The sequence below is a fragment of the Cervus elaphus genome, chromosome 15, assembly GCF_910594005.1.
Source record: "Cervus elaphus chromosome 15, mCerEla1.1, whole genome shotgun sequence".
Classification (NCBI taxonomy): domain Eukaryota; kingdom Metazoa; phylum Chordata; class Mammalia; order Artiodactyla; family Cervidae; genus Cervus; species Cervus elaphus.
The window spans coordinates 17,388,509-17,416,162 of record NC_057829.1 but is presented as its reverse complement, the minus strand read 5'-3'; the positions used below and the strand labels follow the sequence as shown (position 1 = coordinate 17,416,162).

At 37.8% G+C, this 27,654-nt stretch overlaps 1 protein-coding gene across 1 annotated transcript in view; it reads left to right on the top strand.

Moving 5' to 3' along the window:
- Nucleotides 1–27,654, top strand: part of TMEM26 (transmembrane protein 26) — a 66,682-nt gene that overhangs the window by 17,055 nt on the left and 21,973 nt on the right. Inside the window, exons 2-4 of the mRNA XM_043926344.1 lie at nucleotides 6,116–6,194; nucleotides 11,501–11,614; nucleotides 23,335–23,555. Coding sequence (XP_043782279.1) covers nucleotides 6,116–6,194; nucleotides 11,501–11,614; nucleotides 23,335–23,555 — 414 coding nt within the window. The remainder of the gene's footprint in view (nucleotides 1–6,115; nucleotides 6,195–11,500; nucleotides 11,615–23,334; nucleotides 23,556–27,654) is intronic.

Genomic DNA, 27,654 nt, shown 5'->3' with positions numbered 1-27,654 from the left:
GCATGGTAGAAAAAATATCAAATTCATCCAGGCACAGAATAATGTTTCCTTCAGGAAAACTTTTGATAAGAATCGACTTATGATATTTCAAAAGGAGATTCCAGTCAAACCAGCAACAGAGTGTCAAGAAAGTCAGAATTGTAAATCAACTAGGACCTTATGAGACCACTATTAATACTTGGGATGGCCCATCATGCGCCAGGCACTGTGGAAGGAGCTGAGGGCATGGTACGCAGACAGACAGAGTCAGGTACAGTTCTTGTGCTTATATCACTTAGAATTGCTGGGAGACAAGTGACCACAAAGACACACACAGGCACACAGCCGTATGCACACATATAAATGTTGAAACTCTTTTAACACTCATGGAACAAGAATGAAGACTGCTCTATGGTAAGCATAATGAGGAGACCCAATTGAAGCTTGGAAGGACAAGGAAAGTTTTCCTATGCAGTCCTATAGAGCTGATAAGCTTTGAAAAGGAGATGATAAGGTGAAAAGTGAGGGAGAGCGGTATTTCAAGGGGGAGAAGTACATATGTGAAGGTTTGCATTAGAAACCCACTTAGCTTTTTCCTCTTCTTTTAGTACAATGTCAAGCCCATAACACTGTCTCCTCTACTCGTCATAACCACCCTATGAGGTTTATAACCTATTTCATAGACAAGGATCTTGAGTCTCAGAAAAGGTAATGAATTTCCAAAGATGAATGAATGGGAGAGGCAAGATTCAAATTTGGGTCTCTCAAGTTCCTGAAATTTCTACTGCAGTGTAACAGTTCCTCAAGAGACACAACTAAGAAACCGTACTTGCTACCAGGCCTGCTGAAATATGAATAGGAGGTCCTTGTAGATGCCAGCAGCCTTCACTTGTTTCACTTTCTCAGTCTTCCCTTTATTTATAAATTTAGTCATTCAAACATTTAAGCATTTGCTTAATAAGTATTAACTTTAGGCATTCATAAATAAGCACTAATTCTTAAAGAGATGGGAATATCTGTCTCCTGAGAAACCTGTAGGCGAGTCAAGAAGCAACAGTTAGAACTTTACATGGAAAAAAATGACTGGTTTAAAATTGGGAAAGGAGTACAACAAGGCTGTATATTGTCATTCTGTTTATTTAACGTATATGCAGAGTATATCATGCAAAATGCTGAGCTGGATGAGTTATAAGCTGGATTCAAGATTGCCGGGAGAATATCAACAACCTCAGATATGCAGATGACACCACTCTAATGGCAGAAATCAAAGAGGAACTAAAGAGCCTCTTGATGAAGGTGAAAGAAAAGAGTGAAAAAAGCTGGCTTAAAATTCAACATTGAAAAAACTAAGATCATGGCATCCGGTCCCGTCACTTCATGGCAAATAGAAGGGGAAAAAGATGAAGCAGTGACCTATTTTCTCTCCTTTGGGCTCTAAAATCACTGTGGAGGGTGACTGCAGCCATGAAATTATAAGATACTTGTTTCTTAGATGGAAAGCTGTGACAAGCCTAGACAGCATATTAAAAAGCAAAGACATCACTTTGCTAACAAAGTGTGCGTATAGTTAAAGCTATTGTCTTCCCAGTAGTCATGTACTGATGTGACAGTCAGAACATAAAGAAGTCTGAGTGTGAAAAATTGATGCTTTTGAACTGTGGTGCTGGAGAAGACTCTTGAGAGTCCCTTGGATTGCAGGGAGGTCAAACCAGTCAATCCTAAAGAAAATCAACCCTGAATATTTATTGGAAGTACTGATGCTGAAGCTGAAGCTTCAATACTTTGGCCACCTGATGTTAAGAGCTGAGTCATTAGAAAAGACCCTGATGCTGGGAAAGATCAGGAAAGGAGGGCAGCAGAGGATGAGATGGTTGGAAAGCATCACTGATTCAATGGACTTGAACTTGGGCAAACTCTGGGAGATAGTGAGGGATAGGGAAGTATGGCGTGCTGCATATGGCTTCGCAAAGAATCAGACATAACTTAGCAACTGAACAACAACAACAGAGATTTAAAAAGACACTTGAGACTACTAAGGAGAGGAAAAGATGAAGGAGATGGAAGAGGGAAGGGACATAAAGAGACTCAGGATCATGTTATAAATATGATATATCAGAGTCATATTATAAATATGCACAACAAGAAAACAGTGGAGAACGTGCTGGGTCACAAGAGAAATACCAGTTAATTACTGCACTGAATTCCTGTATTTCAAAATATAGGAAGGGTACTGATAGAGATATAAGAGCAGGGCTTTCTGAAACAAGTAGTCATAATTTGAAAGGACATTTGCTCTAAAATTCACATCAGAACCTCTCTTCTCAGATGGACCAACCTGAAGGGACAATAGAGCCCGTTGCTCTTAATAGGGGCCCATGGTCCAATAAAACATAGAGCTGAAATGTACTCTTCATGTAAAAAATGCAATGTATCTATACCTTTCAGTACTTTCCTAAATAACAGACTTTTATTTTCTCTATAATTAAAAAAAAAAAAAAAATCAGTTGAACGACGACCATAGCCTGCTACTGGAGAGAGAGAGAGGAGCGAAGGGAGGAAGTTCCTAATTCTGATTTGCTATTGATCATTTTGTGGACTAGGCATTTCCTTGGTAATTCTACCTGGAAGCCTTTGGAAATTCCAGCAAATCCTCTTAGGTATAGGGTTAAGAGCTTCTGGAACAGGGGGTGGAGGAGGAGGAAGACAATGGACTCATGCTGTTGACTTGAATATGATTAATTCTCAGGCAGTTAATGTGATTCCCTCTTCCCACTCTCTTTCACAGATGTCAAATAGGTCTGATGAAAAGGGAATGGAACAAGGGGAACTTTCCAAAACATTTTGTTTTGTTTCATTTTAAATACACAGCAAGTTGAAACTACGGAAACATCCTATCAGCTTGATAGGATGTGGTAGAGAAAAGGGAAGTGGAGATAAGCTGAGGAATGGAGGAGGCTTTGAATATGTATCTGATTAGGGAATGTATAGTCTTTGTAATAGGCAACAGAGAAAATCCTGGATTTTGAATGTTTTTAAAAAATACATAACTAGATTCCTAATTAGAGGAAACATGTTGAAACAGGATAGTCTTTTTTCCAACTGTAGAAATAAATTTCATGCACAGAAGATGTTAAGGATTATTGTTTATTTTATTCTTGAACTCTTCCAAGAACTATGATATGTTCAGTATATAGTTTCCCTAGATTATTATTTTAACAGTATTGCCAAGCGAGTTAACCCAAAATTAATCCTGAGGGAGTCAACAAAATTGCAGTCCAGCCAACATTTGACATATGCAAACGAAGATTTACATATTCCAACTGTCCCTCCAACCAGAATTCATATCCTTTCCCAATTTCACAAAGGAAATATTCTCTCCTGATGTTTCCGTTGATATGGGAGGTCAAAGAATTAAGTGTTCCTTTTCTTTCTAAAAGCGTGTTTGACATGGGGGCCTTGGATATCTTTCTGCAGCCCAACCTTTGTCTAAGTCAGATTCTAATAATATCATGACCCATAACCCTTTGTTTCAAATTAATTTCTGCAGGAAATTGATGGTAGGGTAATGTCTATTTAAATACTGATTTTTTTTTAAGAGTTGCTTTCACTTGCCCTTTCTCTTTCTCTTCCCAGAAGTTGAAAGGAGATATTAGTGAAAAGGTTAACAGCATTTAAACAGTCCATTCTAAATGTTTTCCTCCATTTAAGTTTGTTCACTCCCTTTCTCCTCCCCCGGATTATAACCATATGATTTTAGTAGAATTTCATCTCAAATTCTGTTTTTGAGCAATTAACATTTCTGTTTTTTAGGTCATCTTAAACCATCGCATGAATGTACTAAAAGTATTTTAATAAAATTAAACTGACTTACAGTTTTGACTTTAAGATGATTTATAAAGCAAGAATCTAATCTAAAATCAAATGCAATTGGAAGAAGTAAATTTGTAAAGTATGTAATTTTTATCTTAGTTCAAATTTTGAAGGACATGTTTTCATTGCATGACATCCCATAATTATGTAACAGCTACTTGTTACAGAATGTACAGCTCTGCCAGACACTGCTTTATAGAAAGTTCCAACATGGGTTGGAACTGTGCAAGTCCTTACATGCATCTTATTTTCAATAAATACATACTACAGTACGCCATGACCCATGGTTGGTTGAATCTGTTTATGTGAAACTGTGGATAGAGAGGGTCGACCTCAAGAGTTATATGTGGATTTTCAACTACACAGAGAGTCCTAATCTCCATGTTGTTCAAAGGTCAACTATATAATAAAAATCCCTGTGAGATAAATGTGACTGCTGTGGACTGAACTGTGTTGCCTCAAAATTCATACGTTGAAACCGTAAGTCCCAGAGTAACTATATATAGAGACAGAGCTTTTAGGAAGTCAGTAGAGTTAATTGAGGTCATAAGTATGGGGTCCTAATTCACTAAGACTGGTGGCTTCATAAGAAGAGAAGAGAGAAATCTCTTTCTCTTCTTGTGAAGTGTATGCACTCAGGAAAGGCCATGTGAGTTCACAGTGGGAGATGGCTGTCTAAAAACCAGGAAGAGAGCCCTTACTAAACCCCAACCATTCTGGAAGCCTGATTTTGAACTTCCAATCTCCAAAATTGTGAGAAAATAAATTTCTGTTGTTTAATCCACCCAGTCTATGGCCTGAGCTGACTAATACATGACTGTTCCCATTTTGTCGATTAGGAAGCAAACTGAGAGGTCAGTGGCAAAACTAACATTTAAATTTGATGTGTCCAAGTACAAATGACAGTCCTCTCTAAGGACTGCCCTCTGAATTTGAGTCTGAAAATAATTACTATAGATAGCCCTCAAAGAAATACCAAACCCTTCATCTGTGGTTTGTTTGTATATGCATACCTTGGAGATATTGGAAGTTTATTTCCATACCACTGAAATACAGAGAATTACATGAATTTTCTGGTTTCCCAGTGTATTTAAAAGTATACTTACAATAGGCCATAGTCTATTAAGTGTGCATTGTGTCTTAAAAAACAATGAACAGTTCTATTTCCAGTTTTTTAAGGAATCTCCACACTGTTCTCCATAGTGGCTGTACTAGTTTGCATTCCCACCACAGATCACCAGCCCAGGTTGGATGCATGAGACAAGTGCTCAGGGCTGGTGCACTGGGAAGACCCAGAGGGATGGGATGGAGAGGGAGGTGGGAGAGGGGATCGGGATGGGGAATACATGTAAATCCATGGCTGATTCATGTCAATGTATGGCAAAAACCACTACAATATAATAAAAAAAAATTAAATTAAATTAAAAAAAATAAACTTAGGCTTTTTCAAAGTTTGATACTATTAAAAAAAACAATGAACAAAGCTTAATTAAACAATGCTTTATTGTTAAAAATTGCTAGCTATATCTGAGTCTTCAGTGAATCTTAGAAGTAACATCCAAGATTACTGATCACAGATCACAATAATAGTCAGAAAATTTGAAATATGTGACACAAAGACACAAATTGAGCAAATGCTGTTGGAGAAATGATCCTGGCAAACTTGCTTCACGCAAGGTTGCCACCAACCTTCAATTTGTAAAGAAAAACACAGTATCTGTGAAACTCAATAAAGCAAAGCACAATAAAATGAGGTGTGCCTGTATTTTTGTTTCTCCTAGGTTTAGCAGAAACACACAAAGCCAGTTGATTTTGTTTAGCCCTATTCCTTATCATCTGATTTTTGTCTTCTAGCAGAATGTTATTATTTGAGCTCTCAGAATTTCAGGTTAATGTTGAAAAATGTAGGCAACCTTCCAGAAATTACAGTGTTCAGAAATCAAGATTTACTGTTGCTTTCATATTAAACTCAAAATATCCAGTTTTGTGCCTGAGACTAATTGGCAGTGTCCCATTAAACCGTATTAAAATTAACATCTATTAATTGGATTAGAAATTCAGTGAGAATGACAGCTGCTAGTGCCTTTTACAGTTGCTTTGTTTCTCTATAATCCATATGGCAGGAATCACATAATGCATTTTTCCCCTTTGAAATAAATACTTGAGATTAAAAGGTTTAACTCAGTGTGGTCAGGGTATGTGCACTTGTGTTCTTTCTTTTAAAAAAAAATTTAAAAGCTGAACTATTTTTTTCCCTCATTCACAGGTTTTCACCAGCCATATTTTTATATCTGATTAGCATTGTTCCATCATTATGGCTTCTTGAAATGCACCATGAAACCCAGGTATGTACTTTTGGAAAGTTGAATACTCAGCAATAAACTACATTCCTATTATAATCCAATTTCTGTCAGAAATGTACTTTTCTAAGGAACTGGGGTTATCAAGAATTGAATAAATAAGAGCCCTCAGCAAAAAGGAAATGAATCCATGATCTGTCTAAACTAATAAAAGTGTTGCTTTCATTTAAGATTTAAGAGTATTCATTAATAATCTGGGTTAGAGATCTTGTTCCTAACACTTCCCCTCCAATATGCTACAGTTTACATGGGAGTATACAATTTTGGTTTTATCCCTTGCAGTTTCAGTGAGTTACTGAACTAAGAATGGGCAGGGCTCTGTATGACAGACTGTTGTTCTTAGTCGCTCAGTCGTGTCGGACTCTGTGACCCCATGGATCCTAGCCTGCCAGGCTCCTCTGTCTGTGGAAGTTTTCAGGCAAGAACACTGGAGTGAGTTGCCATTTCCAACTCCAGGGAATCTTCTGGACCCAGGGATTGAATCCATGTCTCTTGCTTCTCCTGCACTGACAGGTGGATTCTTTACCACTGAGTCACCTGGGAAGCCCAATGACAGTTTCTTAGAGTGAAGTAAATCAGAAAGAGAGAAAAAAATAACATATATTAATGCATATATGTGGAATTTGAAAAAAAAACATTGGTATAGATGATCTTATTTACAAAGCAGAAATAGAGACACAGACATAGAGAACAAACATATGGAGACCAAGGGAACAGAGGGTGGGTGAGATGAATTGGGAAATTGAGATTGATGTATACACACTATTGATACTATGTACAAAGTAGATAACTAATGGATAACTAGTGAGAGCTTACTGTATAACTCGGGAACCCTTCTCAGTGCTCCATGGCAACCTAAATGGGAAAGAAATTCAAAAGAGCTATCTGTGTATGCACACATATAGCTGGTTCACTTTGCTGTACAGGAGACACTAATACAGTATTGTAAAGCAACTATACCCCAATAAAAATTTTAAAAAAAGAATGGGCAAGGCTCCATCACCTAGCATCCTATAAAATGACATTTTCCTCTTTGGCTCAGGGGTAAAGAATCCGTCTGCAATGCAGCAGCTGTAGGAGACATAGGTTTGATCCCTGGGTTGGGAAGACCCCTGGAGGAAGGCATGACAATCCACCGCAGTGTTCTTGCCTGGAGAATCCCGTGGACAGAGGAGCCAGGTGGGCAATGGTTCATAGGGTCACAAAGGGTCAAACATGACTGAAGCAACTTAGCACACATGCAGAGGGACAACAAAAACAAAACCAAAACCCCATCATCTGTACTCTGCCATCGAATACTGTCAGACTTGGAAGGGCTATTTGAAATAGTCTGTTTTAAGCCTACAGGCTTTGCAGGTTATAGGAGATTCACTTCTGAGGTCCTAAGAGCTGTCTTAGTAAAACATGAATTTCATTCAAGTGCCCCAAAATAAGTGTAAAGGAGAGGAACCAGGGAACCCATGATCAGAAAGGGTAGGCTATATATATTAAGACCACACAGACCTAGAAAAGAAACAGTGGCTTCCAAAAGAGTCCCTAATCTATAAATAGAGCTACTGATTTAATTTTTTAAATTTCTTTAATTGAAGGATAATTGCTTTACAATGTTGTGCTGGTTTATGTTGTACAACAACATGAATAAACTGTAAGTATACTTATATCCCCTCCTGCCTGAACCTCCCTCCCACGCCTCTCCCCATCCCAGTCTAAAGAGAGGTGCTGACTTTTCAGTGAGTTACTTCTTATATGGGCAAACCTAGGTCGCAGGATCTAGGCTGGACGACACTGGACGGGGGCAGTTAGTCCAGTCCATTAGACTGCAGCCTGGACTTCACATCTTCAGGGCTCAGGTTACAGGATTATGTTTTACAGATGAACTGTAGTTATGATGAAATAACGTAGTATCTTTACTGGTAAAATCTGTGAGACTCTCACAGATTTCTTTGCTACAGTAAGTCACTTTGTAGCAAAGTTAAGCCTCTGATACATGTTTCAGATATTCAAACCTTATCTGGAAAATGCCTGCTCAAAATTTTAGGCAAACAGAGGGGAGTTTAGTTCTGTGGACTAGTTTTGCAGAATTCCAAAGCATGTACCAATAATGTAGGCATGAAGAAGACATCTGTCTGCCTAAATCTCCTGTCTAAAGAGTATTAATGTCAAAGGCTATCTCTATGTTTGTAGCAAAAGAATTTTTGTCACAGTAGATTGGTTGGTTCAAGCTTTTAAAATATATATGATAAGGATATCAGGAAAAGTGAAAGTGAAGTCACTCAAGTCGTGTTCGACTCTTTGCGACCCCATGAGCTGTAGCCTACCAGGCTTCTCCATCCATGAGATTTTCCAGGCAAGAATACTGGAGTGGGTTGCCATTTCCTTCTCCAGGAGATCTTCCTAAACCAGGGATTGAACCCAGGTCTCCTGCACTGTAGGCAGATGCTTTACCCTCTGAGCTACCAGACTGTTTCAATTTCCTTACTACTTACTACTTTCAAGGGTACGGGAATAAGCTCTGGTGACTTGAATCACCAATTCTATGACATGGTTATCATCCACAATAACAATTCATTTCCCCAAATGCTTTTATAGTATAAATGCTTTGCACAGTTAATTGATATACAGGTCAAATCCCATTACAACAAATAGCATGCAAACAAAAACTCTCTTTTTAATAAAAAAAAAAAAAAGATGTTTGAGCCCCGGGCAGTACCTCTCTAATTTTCATACTACAAAAGAAATTGGACCTTTAGTAGTAATGAATCTGACTCATTTTGACACTGAGAATGAAAATGAATGCCCAGATTGTGAATTGGGCAGGGTGGGCAGAGTTGAAAGTAGAAAAAAGTGAGAGAGAGACAAAAAAGTATTGGAATTGCATTTAAAGAAATTAAAAATGTCAGAATAAAGGAAGGTACAGAAATTCTTAGTCTATTCATGTAGGAAATCTTGGTTATGATGATAATCATATCATGCATTTTCATATAGTTCTTTATTTCAAACCATTTTCAGATACTTCTCTCGTTTTCTCGTTCGTATACCCAGCAACTCCTTAAGTTAGACATGGTATGTAGATTTCTATTTTAGAGAATAGGAACCTGAAACTCAGCAAGGTTAAATAATTTTCCCAAGGCCACACAGCTAATCAACAGCAGTTCTGGGGTTTAGAACCTGGTTCTGAACCCCTAGTTCATTAAATCACACTGCCTTTTTCAATTATGTGTTTTGTGTTTTACAGGCATTTGCATCAAAATCATCTGAATGTTTCATGATGGAAAAGGATAATTTAATTTGCTTTCACATTTTCCATTTACTCTACACCCTAAACATTCTAACCTATGACTTGGCATTTGAAAAACATCCTGACCTATTTCATGACAACATTTCTCTTAGATGATCAATTCTGTACCTTCACTTCTGAATCTGACTGGATCTACATGAATGGAAAGAAAATGTTTGTGACAACAATTATGACCTTAAATCTTAGTCAAGTCTATTTATGAATTGGCACAATTAATGCAATGGAAATATGCTAGTCTTGAAGATGTCACAGTCTGGTTTGAACCAAAGGAATATTTTTGCAGCTTTTAAAGATTTTCAGACATAGCCCATGAAAAAGTGACTTTTTGGCACCCAGATCATCCATGTAACTCACTTATATAATGCTGATTATAAACAATATTACCACAAAACCAGTATAAGTCAGGTTAGGTCTTAGGAGTTTGTTCTGTGCAATCCAATACAACTGCCACTTAAAATAAAGATGTATCAATTTATAACAAACAGAATTCTAAGAATGAACAGGGACTCAGGTCTTTATGCCATAATATGAACTACAAAACCATTTGCTATCATGCTATTTTATGCTGCAGTACAGATGACTATTTTTTAAAAATAACAAGATGTCTATGGATTTTTAGTGATAAAAATGTGAAAAACATATCAAGGTCACCACTTTTAATATACAATCTGCTTTCATGCCTGCAAAGAAGTGTTCAAATACATTTCCTATTGAACATTAGGTTCTTAGAGTCACAGAACTCCTGCAATGGGGATTTGTTGCTTGGTTCAAAAATTTAATTTGTTATCTTCATTATCTTTTCTTGGAGCCTTAGCCATATAAAAAAAAAAGTGTGCAAACAACTACATTTTTGCTCTTAGAGATATGGCACATGGCCATTTTTCTTAATTATTCTTGTCATTTCACCCATAACACTAGTTTTTTTTTTTTTTCCCCATCCACAACACCAGTTGTTTTGATGGAAGGGAAAAAAATAGCTTCTTGACAGACTTTCCTTTCTACTTTTCCAAGTAGCTCATAGAATGATCAATGAAGTATCCAGAATTAATTAAGAAAAATATACTTCTCAGTGATAGCATTTAAAAAAAATTCTCTCTAAATCCAAGTGTGTGATCGTGGATGTGCAGTGGTGGTTGTGTGTGTGTGTGTGTGTGTGTGTGTGTGTGTGCACTTTAAATGTATGTTAGCTCTGCAGATTTTTTTAAAATCAGTCTGTTTTTTTAATGAGTTTGTGAAATAATCATTGGCTACACTTATATTTTCGTTACCACACCTTTCCTCTCTTATGTACTTTTCTCTTTTCTTTCTCTACCTCAGAGTCCCAGTATCTGGTTGGGTTAAAAATCACACATAGTTCACATAAAGAAATTTACATGCAAAATGAAAGAATAAGGAGGGGGAAATGCCATTTATTTTAGGTCTATTGTTAACTTTCCTATAAATCTAAATTGGCTTCTAGAATGATGTAAAATGTCTATATTGATGGGTGGATATGTTAATTTATTATTATCATTTTTGGGGGGTTGTTACAGTGCTTAACAGGCATGACTGAAAGAAATTGAATTACCTACATTAGCAAAATGGTATTTTAGATAAAGAGGCTCTGAACAAGTAATAAAATCATAGAATGAATGCTTTGACCAGGATCATACATGCTTTCAGTGGTTGTTGGTTTGTTTTATAAATTGTTCCAGAATTTAAGAAAGGGACCACCGAGATCAATTCACAAATTCTACAGCTCTCCACAATGAACTTAGAGCATCTACAGCCTCATAGACTTGTGGGAAAATGAGATGTGTATAGTTGATTCTTTTCTCATATTAACTGAAAAGTGGTTTCTATCTCAAGGCTATATTCTGATTTTTGAAAATGTTTATGCATACTACAGAAACTACACATCTTTGCTCATAATCTCTTAGATACACTGAAACCACCTTAAACGCTGCCTACTGTGATATTTTCTGACACATTGCTTTTTAAAAATACTTCTTAGTATTGCAGTAGCCAATCTGGAGGATTGTCACAGAATACCAGCAGAAAAGAAGACTTCAATCAAACTCTGTTGTCAGCTGAACGAACCAACAGAGCAGATGATCTTATTGAGACGGTGAGAGCTTTCTCATTGTATGTTAAGGGATCTAACAAATCACCTTTTCACTTGGTGAGAATACCACTTTCTATACCTTTCAGTTCATTTTTCCCTAGGGAAATTCACCAATTGTTTGGCTCAGAAAGTCACAAGATAATTGTATTTTGTAATATTATTGAACATATTTAACAAGCCTAATGGGCATATATATCTTATATGAATTAATAAATATATTTAACTTGCAGTATTAAGGAAGCTTTAACACTTAGATCAGATGACCTATGTACAAAGAGAGATACACACAATTGTGTAAGAATGATATAATGAAAAGATTGGGATCTGCCCTATATATATTTTTAAAATTAATTTATTTTTTAATGAAGGATAACTGTTTTACAGAATTTTATTGTTTTCTGTCAAAGCTCAACATGAATTAGCCAGAGGACTACATATATCCCCTCCCTTTTGAAATTCCCTCCCATCTCCCTCCCCACCCCACCCCTCTAGGTTGATACAGGGCCCCTGTTTGAGTTTCCTGAGCCATACAGCAAATTCCTATTGGCTATCTATTTTACATATGGTAATGTAAGTTTCCATGTTACTCTTTCCATACATCTCACCCTTTGCTCCCCTCTCCCCATGTCCATAAGTCTGTTCTCTATGTCTGTTTCTCCATTGCTGTACTGTAAATAAACTCTTCAGTATCATTTTTCTAGATTCCATATATATGCATTAGAATACAATATTTATCTTTCTCCTTCTGACTCACTTCACTCTGTATAATAGGTTCTAGGTTCATCCACCTCATTACAACTGACTCAAATGTGTTCCTTTTATGGCTGGATAATATTCCATTGTGTATATGTACCACAACTTCTTTATCTGTCCATGGACATCTTGGTTGCCTCCATGTTCTAGCTACTGTAAACAGTGCTGCAATGAACATGTGTCTTTTTCAATTTTGCCTTCCTCAGGGTATATGCCTAGGAGTGAGATTGCTGGGTCATATGGTGGCTTTATTCCTAGTTTTCTAAGGAATCTCCATACCGTCTTCCATAGTGGCTGTATCAGTTTACATTCCCACCAACAATACAGGAGCATTCCCTTTTCTCCACATCCTCTCCAGCATTTATTGTTTGTAGACTTTTTGATGATGGCCATTCTGACTGGTGTGAGGTGATATTTCATTGTGGTTTTGATTTGCATTTCTCTAATAATGAGGGATGTTGAGCATCTTTTCATGTGTTTGTTAGCCATCTGTATGTCTTCTTTGGAGAAATGTCTGCTTAGGTCTTTTTCCCACTTTTTGCTTGGGTTGTTTGTTTTTCTGGTATTGAGTTGTATGGGCTTCTTGTATATTTTGGAAATTAATCCTTTGTCAGTTGTTTCATTTGCTATTATTTATTCCCATTCCAAAGGTTGTCTTTTCACCTTGCTTATAGTTTCCTTTGCTGTGCAAAAGCTTTCAAGTTTAATCAGGTCCCACTTGTCTACTTTAGTTTTTATTTCTGTTACTCTAGGAGGTGGGTCATAGAGGATCTTGCTTTGATTTATGTCATCGAGTGTTCTTCCTATGTTTTCCTCTAAGAGTTTTATAGTTTCTGGTCTTGCATTTAGGTCTTTAATCCATTTTGAGTTTATCTTTCTGTATGGTGTTAGGAAGTGTACTAATTTCATTGTTTTATAGGCAGCTGTCCAATTTTCCCAGCACCATTTATTGAAGAGGCTGTCTTTGCCCCATTGTATATTCTTGCCTCCTTTGTCAAAAATAAGGTACCCATAAGTACATGGGTTTATTTCTGGGCTTTCTATCTTCTCTCATTGGTCTATATTTCTGTTTTTGTGCCAGGACTGTATTGTCTTGATGACTGTAGCTTTGTAGTATAACCTGAAGTCAGGAAGGTTGATTCATCCAGCTCCATTCTTCTTTCTCAAGACTGCTTTGGCTATTTGGGGTCTTTTATGTTTCCATATGAACTGTGAAATTTTTTGTTTTAGTTCTGTGAAAAACGCCATGGGTAATTTGATAAGGATCACATTGAATCTGTAGATTGCATTTGGTAGTATAGTCATTTTCACAATATTGATTCTTCCTACTCAGGAACATGAAATATCTCTCCATCTGTTTACGTCATCTTTGACTTTCATTAGTGTCTTATAATTTTCTGTGTACAGTTCTTTTGCCTCCTTAGGTAAGTTTATTCCTAGATATTTTATTCTTTTTGGTGCAGTGGTGAATGGAATTGATTCCTTAATTTCTCTTTCTGATTTTTCAGTTAGTATACAGAAATGCAAGTGATTTCTGTGTATTAATTTTGTATCACCCAACTTTACTAAATTCACTGATTAGCTCTAGTAATTTTCTGCTATTGTCTTTAGGGCTTTCCATGTACAGTATCATGTCATCTGCAAACAGTGAGAGCTTTACTTCTTCTTTGTGATCTGTATTCCTTTTATTTCTTTTTCTTCTCTGGTTGCTGTAGCTAGGACTTCCCAGAACTATGTTGAATAATAGTGGCAGAAGTGGACACCCTTGTCTTGTTCCTGATCTTAGGGGGAATGCTTTCAGTTTTTCACCATTGAGAATAATGTTTGCTGTAGGCTTATCATATATGGCCTTTACTATGTTGAGGTAGGCTCCTTCTATGCCCATTTTTTGAAGCATTTTAATCATAAGTGGGTGCTGAATTTTGTCAGAGGCTTTTTCTGCATCTACTGAGATGATCATATGATTTTTATCTTTCAATTTGTTAATATGGTGTATCACATTGATTGACTTCTGTATATTGAAGAATTCTTGCATCCCTGGAATAAACCCATTTGATCATAGTGTATGAGCTTTCTGATGTGTTGCTGAATTCTGTTTGCTAAAATTTTGTTAAGGATTTTTGCATCTACATTCATCAGTGATATTGGCCTATAGTTTTCTTTTTTTGTGTGTTATCTTTATCTGGTTTTGGTATCAGGGTGATGGTGGCCTCGTAGAATGAGTTTGGAAGTGTTCTTTCCTCAAGGATAGGCATTAGCTCTTCTCTAAATATTTGATAGAATTCTCCTGTGAAGCCATCTGGTCCCAGGCTTTTGTTTTTTTGGCAGATTTTTTATCAAAGCTTCCATTTCAGTACTTGCAATTGGGTTGTTCATAATTTCTCTTTCTTCCTGGTTCAGTCTTGGAAGATTGAACTTTTCTAATACTCTGTCCATTTCTTCCAGGTTATCCATCTTATTGCCATGTAGTTGTTCATAATAGTCTCTTATAATCCTTTGTATTTCTGCATTATCTGTTGTAACCTCTCCTTTTTCATTTCTAATTTTGTTGATTTGATTCTTCTCTCTTTTCTTCTTGATGAGTCTGGCTAAAGATTTGTCAATTTTATCTTCTCAAAGAACCATCTTTAAGTTTAATTAACCTTTGTTATTGTTTCTTTCTTTATTTTTCATTTATTTCTGCTCAGATGTTTATCATTTCTTTCCTTCTACTAATTTTGGGTTTTGTGTTCTTTTGTTGTTCTTCTTCTTCTTTTTCCAGTTGTTTTAGATGTAAAGTTAGGTTGTCTATTCAATGTTTTTCTTGTTTCTTGAGGTAGGATTTTATTGCTATAAACTTCCCTCTTAGAACTGATTTTGCTGCATCCCATAGGTTTTGAGTTGTAATGTTTTATTGTAATTTGTTTCTAGAAATTTTTTTATTTGCCTTTTGATTTCTTCTGTAACCTGTTCATTATTTATTAATGTGTTGTTTAATCTCCATGTGTTTGTGTTTCTTACAGCTTTTTTCTTGTAACTGATATCTAGCTTCATAGCACTGTGGTTGGAGAAGATGCTTGATACAATTTCAATTTTTTTAAATAACTGAGGTTTGATTTGTGACTCAAGATGTGGTCTATCCTGGAGAATGTTCCATGTGCACTTGAGAAGGCATTCTGCATTTTGATGGACTGTCTTGAAGATATCAATGAGACTCATCTCATCTAATGTATCATTTACGACTTGTGTTTCCTTATTCATTTTCTGTGTTGATGATCTGTCCATTGGTGTGAGTGGGATGTTAAAATCTCCTACTATTATTGTGTTACTGTCAATTTTTTCTTTAATGTCTGTTAGTGTTTGTCTTATGTATTAAGGTGCTCCTATGTTGGGTGCATAGATATTTACAATTGTTCTGTCTTCCTCTTGGATTGATCCTTTGATCACTCTGTAGTGTCCTTCCTTGTAGCTTGTAATCTTTATTCTAAGGTCTATTTTGTCTGATATGAGGATCACTACTCCAGCTTTCCTTTGCTTCCCATTTGCATGGAATATATTTTTCCATCCTCTCACTTTCAGTCTATATGTGTCCTTAGGTCTGATGTGGGTTTCTTGTATGTTGGTCCTTTAATGGACTGGAACCTGGTCGTCCGGAGTTGATGATAAGAAAGTAAGAGAGAGAAAGAGGCTGATAGCACTTGTTGGTCCTTTAATGGACCGGAACCTGGTGGCCCAGAGAGTAAGAGAGAGAGAAAGAGGCTGACATCCCCTGGTTTACATGGAAAGCCAATAGAGCCCTGTTCTTAGGGCTCGCGCTGCTGCACGTAGGCACCAGGCGCCCTCTCGAGTGGGTGAAGGCACAGTGTGCCTTCTCAAGAGGGTCTTAGAAGCCTGGGCAAGAAAGTGAGCTCAGCGGGCCTCCACGCTCCAAGGAATTAGCCAGAAATAGAGAGAGAGAGAGAGAAAGACAGAAAGAAGGAATAGAAAGAAAGAAAGACATGGGGACCAAAGTTCTGATGGAGCAAAGGTGTTTTAATCAACATGGCGTGGGCATATATACTGTCTTACAAGGTGGTTATTCTCAGCAAAGACAAAGATTAAAATTCCAGACTTACAAAACATAAGATGATCCCTATCAAAGAGAGACTTGCAAACAATCACCTTTTACCATTTGGCTTATAAAAAGGAAAAGGGTACTTATCACTGTAATGAGAAATGCCTGGATTCCTCAGCCCTGGGAAAGGCGTGCCTCTCCTCTTAATTCCTGAATATTCAGGAATCAATAAGGGCCAGAGGGTTCCTGACAGATCCAAAACAGCACACAGGAAGCCTCTTGTTAAATGCTTCCTGACACTTGTAGACAGAATATATGTGGGTCTTGATTTGTATCCATTCAGCCAGTCTGTGTCTTTTGCTTGGAGCATTTAACCCATTTACATTTAAAGTAATTATTGTTATACATGTTCCTGTTGCCATTTTCTTAATTCTTTGGGGTTGATTTTGTAGATCTGTTTTCTTCTCTTGTATTTCTTGACTATATAATTCCATCTAACATTTGTTGTAAAGCTAGTTTCCTGGTACTGAATTCTCTTAACTTTTGCTTGTCTGAAAAGCTTTTTATTTCTCCATCAATTTTGAATGAGATCCTTGCTGGGTACAGTAATCTTGGTTGTAGATTTTTCCCTTTCAGTGCTTTAAATATATCCTGCCTTTCCCTTCTGACCTACAGAATTTTTTTTTAAATTTTTAATTTTTAAAATTTATTTATTTATATTAGTTGGAGGCTAATTACTTTACAATATTGTAGTGGTTTTTGCCATACATTGATATAAATCAGCCATGGATTTACATGTGTTCCCCATCCTGAACACCCACCCCCCACCTCCCTCCCCATCCCATCCCTCTGGGTCATCCTAGTACCCCAGCCCTGAGCACTTGTCTCATGCATCAAACCTGGACTGGCGATCTGTTTCACAATTGATAATATACATGTTTCAATGCTATTCTCTCAGATCATCCCCCCTTGCCTTCTCCCACAGAGTCCAAAAATCTGTTCTATACATCTATGACTTTTTTTCTGTCTTGCATATAGGGTTATTTTACCATCTTTCTAAATTCCATATATATATATATATACGTTAGTATACTGTATTGGTGTTTTTCTTTCTGGCTTACTTCACTCTGTATAATGGGCTCCAGTTTAAATTTCTGCTGAAAGATCAGCCGTTAAGCATATGGGCTTTCCCTTGTATGTTACTGGTTGCTTCTCCCTTGCTGTTTTTAACATTCTCTCTTTGTGTTTAGTCTTTGTTAGTTTGATTAGTATGTGTCTTGGCATGCTTCTCCTTGGGTTTATCCTGTATGGGACTCTTTGTGCCTCTTGGCTATTTCCTTTTCCATGTTGGGTAAATTTTCAGTTATAATCTCTTCAAAAATTTTCTCATACCCTTTCTTTTTCTCTTCTTCTGGGACCCCTATAATTTGAATGTTGGTGTGTTTGGTATTGTCCCAGAGGTCTCTGAGACTATCCTCAGTTCTTTTCATTCCTTTTACTTTATTCTGCTCTTCAGAAGTTATTTCCATCATTTTATATTCCAGCTCACTGGTTCATTCTTCTGCTTCAGATATTCTGCTATTGATTCCTTCTAGAGTATTTTTAATTTAAGTAATTGTGTAGTTTGTCTCTGTATATTTTTTCTTTAATTCTTCTAGGTCTTTGTTAATGGATTCTTCCATTTTCTCCATTTTGTTTTAAGGTTTTTGATCATCTTTATTATCAGTATTCTGAATTCTTTTTAAGGTAGTTTGCCTGTTTCCTCTTCATTTATTAGGACTTTGTGTTTCTAGTTTTTTCCTTCATTTATGTAGTATTTCTCTGCCTTTTCATAATTTTTTTTTTAAACTTATTGTTTGAGGTCTCCTTTTCCCAGGCTTCAAGGAAAGTTGAATTCTTTCCTTGAAGAAACTTGGATTCTATCTTCCTTTTGGTTTCTGCTCTCCTAAGGTTGGTCCAGTGGTTTGTGTAAGCTTCATATAGGGTGAGATTTGTGTTGAGTTTATGTTTGACTTTCCTCTGATGGGCAAGGCTGAGTGAGGTGGTACTCCTGCCTGCTGATTATTGGGTTTGTATTTTTGTTTTTTTTGTTGTTTAGATGAGGCATTCTGCACAGGGTGCTACTGGTGGTTGGGTGATTCTGGGTCTTGTATTTAAGTGGTTTCATTTGTGTGAGTTCTCACTATTTGATACTCCCTAGGGTTAGTTCTCTGGTAGTCTAGGGTCTTGGAATCAGTGCTCCCACTCCAAAGGCTCAGAGTTTGATCTCTGGTCAGGAACGAAGATTCCACAAGTGGTTTGTAATGGCATTAAGTAAGATTAAAACAAATATCCAAAAATGAGAAACCAGAGATGAACCCCAGACAAATGGTAGTTACAAAATCAGGCAAATAATAATTAAAATAATGGAATATACAAATACACCCATGAGAAAAGTCAAAGCAGTCCAATAAAAATAAAATACAGTAGATTGACCCAGCAAACAAAGGAAATAAAAAATTATATTTACCAGTTAAGAACAAAACTAACTAAAGCACAAACTGGAAAGCAAAACTAAAGCAAGGTGCCAAGTGGGGAATAAAGCAATGGAAGCAAAACTAACAAATATGTTGAGAGGAAAAGAATGAAAAAAAAAAATGAAAGAATAGATATGTAAATTTAAATAGACGTAGATGGAGAAGATTTATATAAATTAAAGATTAACTGCAAGGGGAAGAGAACAGTAAGAAAGGCAAATGAATATATAGAAAAAAATATACTTTTTTAAAAATTAAAATTTACAATTATAAAAAAGAGAAAAGGAAGAAAAGAGAATGGAAGAGAGAAAATAGAGGGGAAAAAAGGAAACTCCTCAGAACTGCAAAAGCCCCATGTAGAGGCAGAGGTTTATAACAACAATAAAATATATGACACATATACAATATACACATATACATATATACCCATAAGCAAAATCAAAACAGTCCAGCAAAAAATAAAGTATAATAAATAGATTGACCTGGAAAACTAAGGAAACCAAAAATTATATCTACCAGAACAAAACTAACTAAAGCACAAACTGGAAAACAAAGCTAAAGCAAGGTGTCGACTGCGGAATAAAGCAATGAAAATAAAACTAACAAATATGTTGAGAGGAAAGGAGAGAAAGAAAAGAATGAAAGAATAGATATGCAAAGTTAGACAGAGGTAGACAAGGAAGATTTATATTTGTTAAAGATTAACTGCAAGGGGAAAAGAACAGTAGGAAAAGCCAACAAAAGAATAAATGTAGAAAAAATAATAAGTTTAAAAAACTAAAAATTAAAATTAAAAAAGGAAAAAAAAAATGAAAAAGGAAAACTCCACAGATCTGCAAAAGCCCAGTGTTAGGCAGAGGTTTATATCAACAATAAAAAATGTGACTGAGGAAAAAAAAAAAGCTCAAAAGCTTAATTGGATTTCATAGTGGCAGTAAAATTGGCAACTACAACAGAGGGGGAAAAGGGAAAAGATCTAAACGCATCTACAGAACAAGTCAAAAAATAAGAATAATGTTTTTCTTGAGTCACTCCTGTCAGAGTCCTTTCCCTCCCTGGGAGACACAGTCCACCTTACCTCCTAGAATGCCTTCCAGCACCGTGCTTGCTGATCTCTGGACCTACTGTGGGGGCAGCTCAGATTCCGCCCTGGTCCTACTCCTGTGTGTTCTTGCCTCCAATGTTCACAGCTATCAGAACTAGTGCGTTTTCTTTTGTGGGAGCTCTCAACGACCTTTTATATGTTCCACAGGCACACCGTCTGCCTAGTTGATCATGTGGATTTAATCTGCAACTTGTACAGCCGGTGGGAAGGTTTTGGGTTTTCTTCCTTAGCCACACTGCCCCTGGGTTTTGATTGTGGTTTTATTTCCACCTCTACATGTGGGTCATCCTCTGAGGTTTGCTCCTGAGCCTGCCCTGGGGGACTCGTGTTTGCCCCTTTGAGGGCTAGGTGTGGAGGTGGTGCAGCTGCTTGGGTTAGAGGGGTTCTGGCAGCACCAGGTACTCAGGGATTTTGGCTGCTAGGGCAGCAGGAAATATAGTGCTCTAGAAAGGTATGGCAACCAGTATTGGCCAATAGGCTCCAGTATTCTTGCCTGGAGACCACCCCCCCTCGCCCTGATAGAGAAGCCTGGCAGGCCACAGTCTACAGGTTGCAAAGAGTCAGACACTACCAAAGTGAACCTGCGTGCATAGACACAAGACTTTGTTTTGCCTGTGGAAGCTCTGCCCCAATGAGAGATGAGTGTGAAGGTGGCACCACTGCTTGTCTTGTGGGGATCCTGGCAGCTCCAAGTGTGCAGGAACATGAACTGCCTCCGCCACAGGAGTTATGGCCCTATCAGTCTTTTTTCGAGCTTCTTGTAGCTGGCGATCAGAAGGCCTCTTTGGCCAGTCTTTCTCTGTAGCTCCACTCATTGAGGTACTTAGAAGGCTCTCTTGCCTAGTGTCCTACTCTGTAGTTCAGTGCACTAGGCTTTAGAATGGGCCAGCCTCTCTATTGAGCAGCTGCGGATGCTGGCTTGTGGGGAGAAAGAGGCTATGGTGATGGCTCCACCCACTATGCATGACTCAGCAGCATCGCCTTGCTTACATGGCTGCCTGGCTTTCCTCTACCGGCATTTCCCACCATGATCTCCTACCTCACATCCCCTCACTCTGTCTTTCTCAGTCAACAGCAGCCATTGCCCTGGGATTGCTCCACAATCCCTAAACTCCAGCTCCCAACTGCTGTGCATTTGAGGGGACCAGCATTCCTGTCTGGTATGTATACATTCCTGGGGTATGTATGGCTGCAGCAAGGACTCTCTGATTCTCTTTCCATTTAGGCTGCCACAGATCAGCTGTTTCACTCTCAGCCTTAAATGTTTCTCCTCTGACTCAGATGATTGCCCCAATGTGGGGATTGGATGACCCCTGCTTCAGTTCCCCCACCCGCCGAGGGCAGGTCCAGTCCTATTAACACTCCTATTTCTCCCCCTAGTTCCTTCATCCTACAGAGTTTTGCGTGGTTCTAATATTCTTTTCCTCTGGTCAGGTACTCCTGTCCACTCTCAGCTGGTGTTCTGCATGCACTTCTGTGTCTGAAGGTGTATTCCTGATGTAGCCATGGAGAGAGATGTACTGTCCACTTACTCCTCTGCCTTCTTGATCTCCTCTGCCCTTTATATTTTTAGATTCTTATATTAACTTTAGGGAAGGTTTTCAGCCGAAATAGAAGCTCTTCTTTGTTCTTCCCGTGTTTGATATTTGGCAAACTAACTATGGTCTATGAGAAACTCACGACCAAGGCTCCTTTCACTGAACCATATTTTCAATAGTAAGATAGGCTATTGATTCTATTGAGCTTAACAGAGCTAGCTTTGGGTTCTAATTCAACCTTCAATCACAGCTTATCCATGTCACTTTGAACAAATCAATCTCACTGTCTCTCAGTTTATCATCTGGTAATTGAAAACATTAATATTTACCCTGCTAACATACATTCCTATGTCCTAGGTGGCTCAGTAGTAAAGAGGAGTGCCAAGCAGGAGACATGGTTTCAATCCCTGGGTCAGGAACATCCCCTGGAGAAGGAAATGGCAACCCACTCCAATATTCTTGCTTAGGAAATTCCATGGACAGATGAACCTGGTGGTCTACATTCCATGGGGTTGTGAAAGAGTCAGACATGATTTAGCAACTAAACAGCAACTACTACAACACGCATCCTGTAAGAATTAAATAAGATGTTTGGAAGGACTCATGAGTATTTCCCTGGTGGCTCAGTGGTAAAGAGTCCTCCTGCCAATCCAGGAGCCATGGATTTGATCTCTGGGTGGGGAAGATGCCCTGGAGGAAAAAATGGTAACCCACTACAGTATTCTTGCCTGGAAAATCCCATGGACCAAGGAGGCTGGAGGACTACAGCCTATGGAGTCGCAAGAGCATCAGACATGACTTAGTGACTAAACAACAGCAATGGGAAGAGTCATAGAAGACATATAGTGAAATGTGCAAATGAAAGAGTATTGATCTTCTTGCATGGCTTCAATCAGGTTAGCACACTGACATATTTTTCTCTCCCATCACCTTTACATTTGACCTCAACACATGATCATGAGGGGTAAATAAATTTGTAGAAATATAGTTAAGTCACTTGTATAAGTCAGTTGGAATCACTGTCCATCCACTGGAGATCTACACCCCTGTAGTCTTTAGAAGATCATAGCCTGTAACGCCAATAAGATATTGCACACTAGATGTTAAGTGGGCAAGAGATAGTATTTGGAATACATGAATGGGATGGAAATTTTCTCCAGAGTCCAAGAATAAGTGCAGAAGAAATTTGGTTGCTTGCTTATAGATTTTTAATAATATATTAAATGTTCAGAATAAAAATAACCTTATAATTATTCTCTTTCTTTTAGGTAATAAACATCATATATTTTCCCCTTTGATAGTGTTTTAAAGTAATAAAAATCAAAGGAGAAGATCTGTACCAAAAACATTACCAGTAAATTCAAATTTGAAATCTATAAAGAAAAATATAGGAATTAAAAAATTTTAATATGGAATTTAAAAAATGTTTCTATATATTATACTTATTACAGAGACTGATGAAATAATACAAGAAATTGTCTGTGAAAAGTTGCAAAATTAGCCTTTAAAATATCATAAGTACAACCTCACTAGTAAGTAAAACATTTAAATTACTTTCAGTTATAAGGCTGCCCCATTTTAAAGAGACATTAGCGTTTTTACTTTTTTAAAAGATTGTTCAGCTAAAAAGAGTTTTACTTTCTTTAGTAAATGAAGAATCATTTTCTGGAAATGCTCTTCCACAAAAGCTGACTTTTCATTGAAAACCATGGTGAAAAAGGCCTCTCTAAGGTTCTAGTTCATAATCCCTCTGTCTGCATAACATTTCTGTTTAACAGGCCAAAGTTTTTGTAAATAACTTATCTACAGTATGTGAGAAAGTCTGGACTTTGGGACTCCATCAGACATTCCTTCTAATGCTAATAATTGGAAGATGGCTTCTCCCCATTGGAAGTGGGATCACTCGGGATCAACTCTCTCAACTTCTCCTTATGTTTGTGGGGACAGCTGCTGACATATTGGAATTCACAAGTGAGACCCTGGAAGAAGAAAATGTGAGGTAAGTAGGCCCTGCAATGAAAAGACCTTTTCAAGGTCAGGTCCACACACCTGCTTTTTTGTTCTATTATTTATATTTTGCATTAATAAAGCTTTTTCAGTATATCATATGTCCAGTGGTAGAATCATAGAATTTGTTGCTTTTCAGGTATATATTAGGTACCAGTACCCCAACGTGCACACACACACACACACACACACATGTATACACATATCTGGGTTTCCTATATGGCTCTAGTGGTAAAGAACACGCCTGCCAATGCAGGAGACGTAACAGATGCCCGTTCGATCATTTGATGGGGAAGATCCCCTGGAGAAGGACACAGCAACCCACTCCAGTCTTCTTGCCTGGAGAATCCCATGGACAGAGGAGCATGGCGGGCTATAGTCCATCGGGTTGTAAAGAGTTGCACATGAATGAAGGGATCCAGCCTGCACACATGCATATACATATATGTGTATGTATGTATGTATGTACCGTATATATGTGCTATGTATATGTACAGAAGTTGTGTATGAATATGTAGAGAAAGTTGTGTGTGTGTCACTCAGTCATGTCTGACTGAATATGTAAAGGACGTTGCTGCTACAGAAAAAAGGCAGATAATATTTTCCATGGGTAAGAACAGAGAAGCTCTGCCTGTTTGCATGACCCCAGGTTAGGTGAAGCCATGGTTACCTGAAAACCGTCCCTGGCTCCTCTTTCACATTCTCAAGTGTCCAGGAATGCAGGCAATCTTCAGTGTCTCTTGCAGAGCAGAGCTACCATTCCAGGAAAGTACAGAGAGGAGGCATAGAGGACTCTCTCCCCTAGCTGACTGAGGAATTTATATTCCCTGGTGTGAATGGAGAATGGGGCAGATTAGGTTTTATTTTCCTAAATTTTATTTTAATCAGTTTTGTTCGAAGTGCCCAAAGGCTATCTGGTGTAGATGCCTATAAATTAAAACTTATTGAGTTGGTACTTTTATTTTTGCCACAAGCAAATAAACCCAGAATCCATGATCACATCTGTTTATGGAACTACTTTCTTACCTTTAGGGATTTAAGTCTCAGTGCCTGAATGTACTTTCAGCTCAGGTTGTTATGCACTATGCTATAAAAATAAATTGCAATGAGGCTGGCTTTTAATGCTACCGTTTACTTTATGCTGTTTCTCAAATAATGAAACATAAAGCTGAACGAAATACACTAACCTACTGAGTAAACTTAATATCCCAGTTATAGTACAAAGTGTATCATTATCATAGGTTACCTTTATATGATCATTTCCTGTTCCATTTATACTGTTTTCTCATATCTTAAGTAGATATAGAATTTTAAAAAGAATCTAGTCTAAGTTGATCCATTGTCCTCAAAATGCCGATTTTATTTTTTAAAGAATATTTACTTAATTTGCTGTGCAGGGTGTTAGTTGCATCATGCAAACTCTTGGTTGCAGCGTATGGGATCTAGTTCCCTGACTGGTGATTGAACCAGGCCCCCTGCATTGTGAGCGAGGACCACGAGAGAAGTCCCCCAAATGTTGATTTTAGCTTTGCAGCTTTAATACCTTACATGTGGCCAGTGCTTTACATTGTGTAACATATCTTCAGACACATTAGAATATTTATAATACAGTGAGGTTACAAGAAAAACATTAGAAAAAAATCATGACCAAGAATATAAAAACAACAAGTAACTACAGGCACCACACAACTGACTATACCTATGGGGCTTCCCAGGTGGCACAGTGGTAAAGAATCCAGCTGCCAATGCAGGAGATGCAAGAGACACAGGTTCGATCTCTGGGTTGGAAAGATACCCACAGGAGGAAGGGGCAACCCACTCCAGTATTCCTGCCTGGAAAATCCCATGGACAGAGGAACCTGGCAGGCTACAGTTCATGAGGTTGCAGAGGGTCAAACACGACTGAGCACACACACACACACACACACACAGCTATACCTATATAGAAATAAACACATAAATGCCAAATATCTAGTGAGATGCAAGGGATATGAGGTAGAAGTGGTTGGGAGGGTTCAGAGAGGAATAAGTTTTGAGGGACTCATCTGATGTTTCTCACATCTTTATGAGATGAGCCCCTCATAAAGATGTGGGACTGTCTTAATGCTCAATGTTTTAGGCCCATCCACAAGTGACAGCAAGAGGCATTTTATAGGTCAGTTTGCCAATAGATGTTGAATATTAAATAAGTTAATATTAAATAAGTTAATGACTAAAATGTCAATTGTCCAAGGCAGTTAAAAAAACACTCTGAAAGTCATGAGAGATCATTCATTCACCAACCCTTGACTGATTATGTAGTGTGGGCCAAAAGTGTGCTGCTGGAGACTGGGGAGCTAATAGGGAGCAAGTGATGAACCAAAGGATGCACAATACTCTCCTCAGCCAGGTAATTTCAATTCAGCATTTTCTTCTCCCACCTGCACATTCATCTGAGTGTTTTATAAATCTTTTTACTCATTCTAAACTTACACCTGTCCTGAGAATACAACTGACTCACCTCTGCTCAGGTTATTGTTTTTCAGTTTCTTTTTGGGTTTCATGATCTCAAATGAAATCATTTTATTTTTTTTTTAATTTTTTTTCCCATTTATTTTTATTAGTTGGAGGCTAATTACTTTACAATATTGTAGTGGTTTTTGCCATACATTGACATGAATCAGCCATGGATTTACATGTATTCCCCATCCCGATCCCCCCTCCCGCCTCCCTCTCCACCCGATCCCTCTGGGTCTTCCCAGAGCACCAGCCCTGAGCACTTGTCTCATGCATCCCACCTGGGCTGGTGATCTGTTTCACCCTTGAAATCATTTTATTTTTAATGTAATTGCATTGTGTCAGAGACCTTCTCTGGTTTCCACTGCACTCCTGCATATCTCCATCACAACCCAAAGCCTGCAAAATCAAGGGCCAGAAAGAACTGAGAGTTTTTATTCCCACCTAAGGCCCATCTCCAAAGTTCTGACTTCATCTCAGGTCCCATACTGTAGGAATAAACACTGCAGGTTTCCATGTTTTCAGAGGAAAGACTTGAACTCTCTCACTGCAGCATAGCTTTCCCCTTTGGCCTCAAAAAGACAATCACAAAGCATAAATTTAATATACGTGTAAAGGATGTTTCCATGTAATATAGAAAAGAGGGTTACTTCATTATAACCTACTTAGCATCACTTATTATTACAACATTTTCTTTTCTTTTTTATTTTAGTCTGTAATTTGAGCTGACAGGTTTAGGAGAAAACCTGCAATGATGTCTACATCACAGTGATGTCTACCTCTCTTTCCTGCATCCTGGGTAATACCTCAAATCCAGGTTTTTTTGTTTTTTTTTTTTTAACCTAAATCAGTTTCCTTCCACATACCTACACAAAGTTCATCTTTCTGATTCTTATGAATTTGCATGGACTCATGAGATATTACAAGTTTTTTATAAGAACTTCACTTTATACAACACAAAATGCATCTATTGTAATTCTATAGTTTAGTGATAATTTGAAATTTATAGACTTGTGTAACTATCACCAGAATCCATACTCCTTGTGTCTGTTTGCAGTCAGTTCTCACTCCCACTGTCAACTCTAGGCAACCACTGATATGCTTTATATCGCTATAGAAATTCCTTTTCTAGAAATTTCATGTAAATGGGATCATAAAGTGTATGGTCTTTGTGTCTGGCTTTTCCACATAGAATAATGTTTCAGTGGTTCATTCCCATTGTTGCATGTATGGGTTGTCAGGCTCTGTTCTAATAGCTGACTAGTATCCTATGCATATACCACATTTTTTTTTCTTTTTTTTCTATTAGTTGGAGGCTAATTACTTCACAACATTTCAGTGGGTTTTGTCATACATTGATATGAATCAGCCATAGATTTACACGTATTCCCCATCCCGATCCCCCCTCCCACCTCCCTCTCCACCCGATTCCTCTGGGTCTTCCCAGTGCACCAGGCCCGAGCACTTGTCTCATGCATCCCACCTGGGCTGGTGATCTGTTTCACCATAGATAGTATACATGCTGTTCTTTTGAAATATCCCACCCTCACCTTCTCCCACAGAGTTCAAAAGTCTGTTCTGTATACCACATTTTA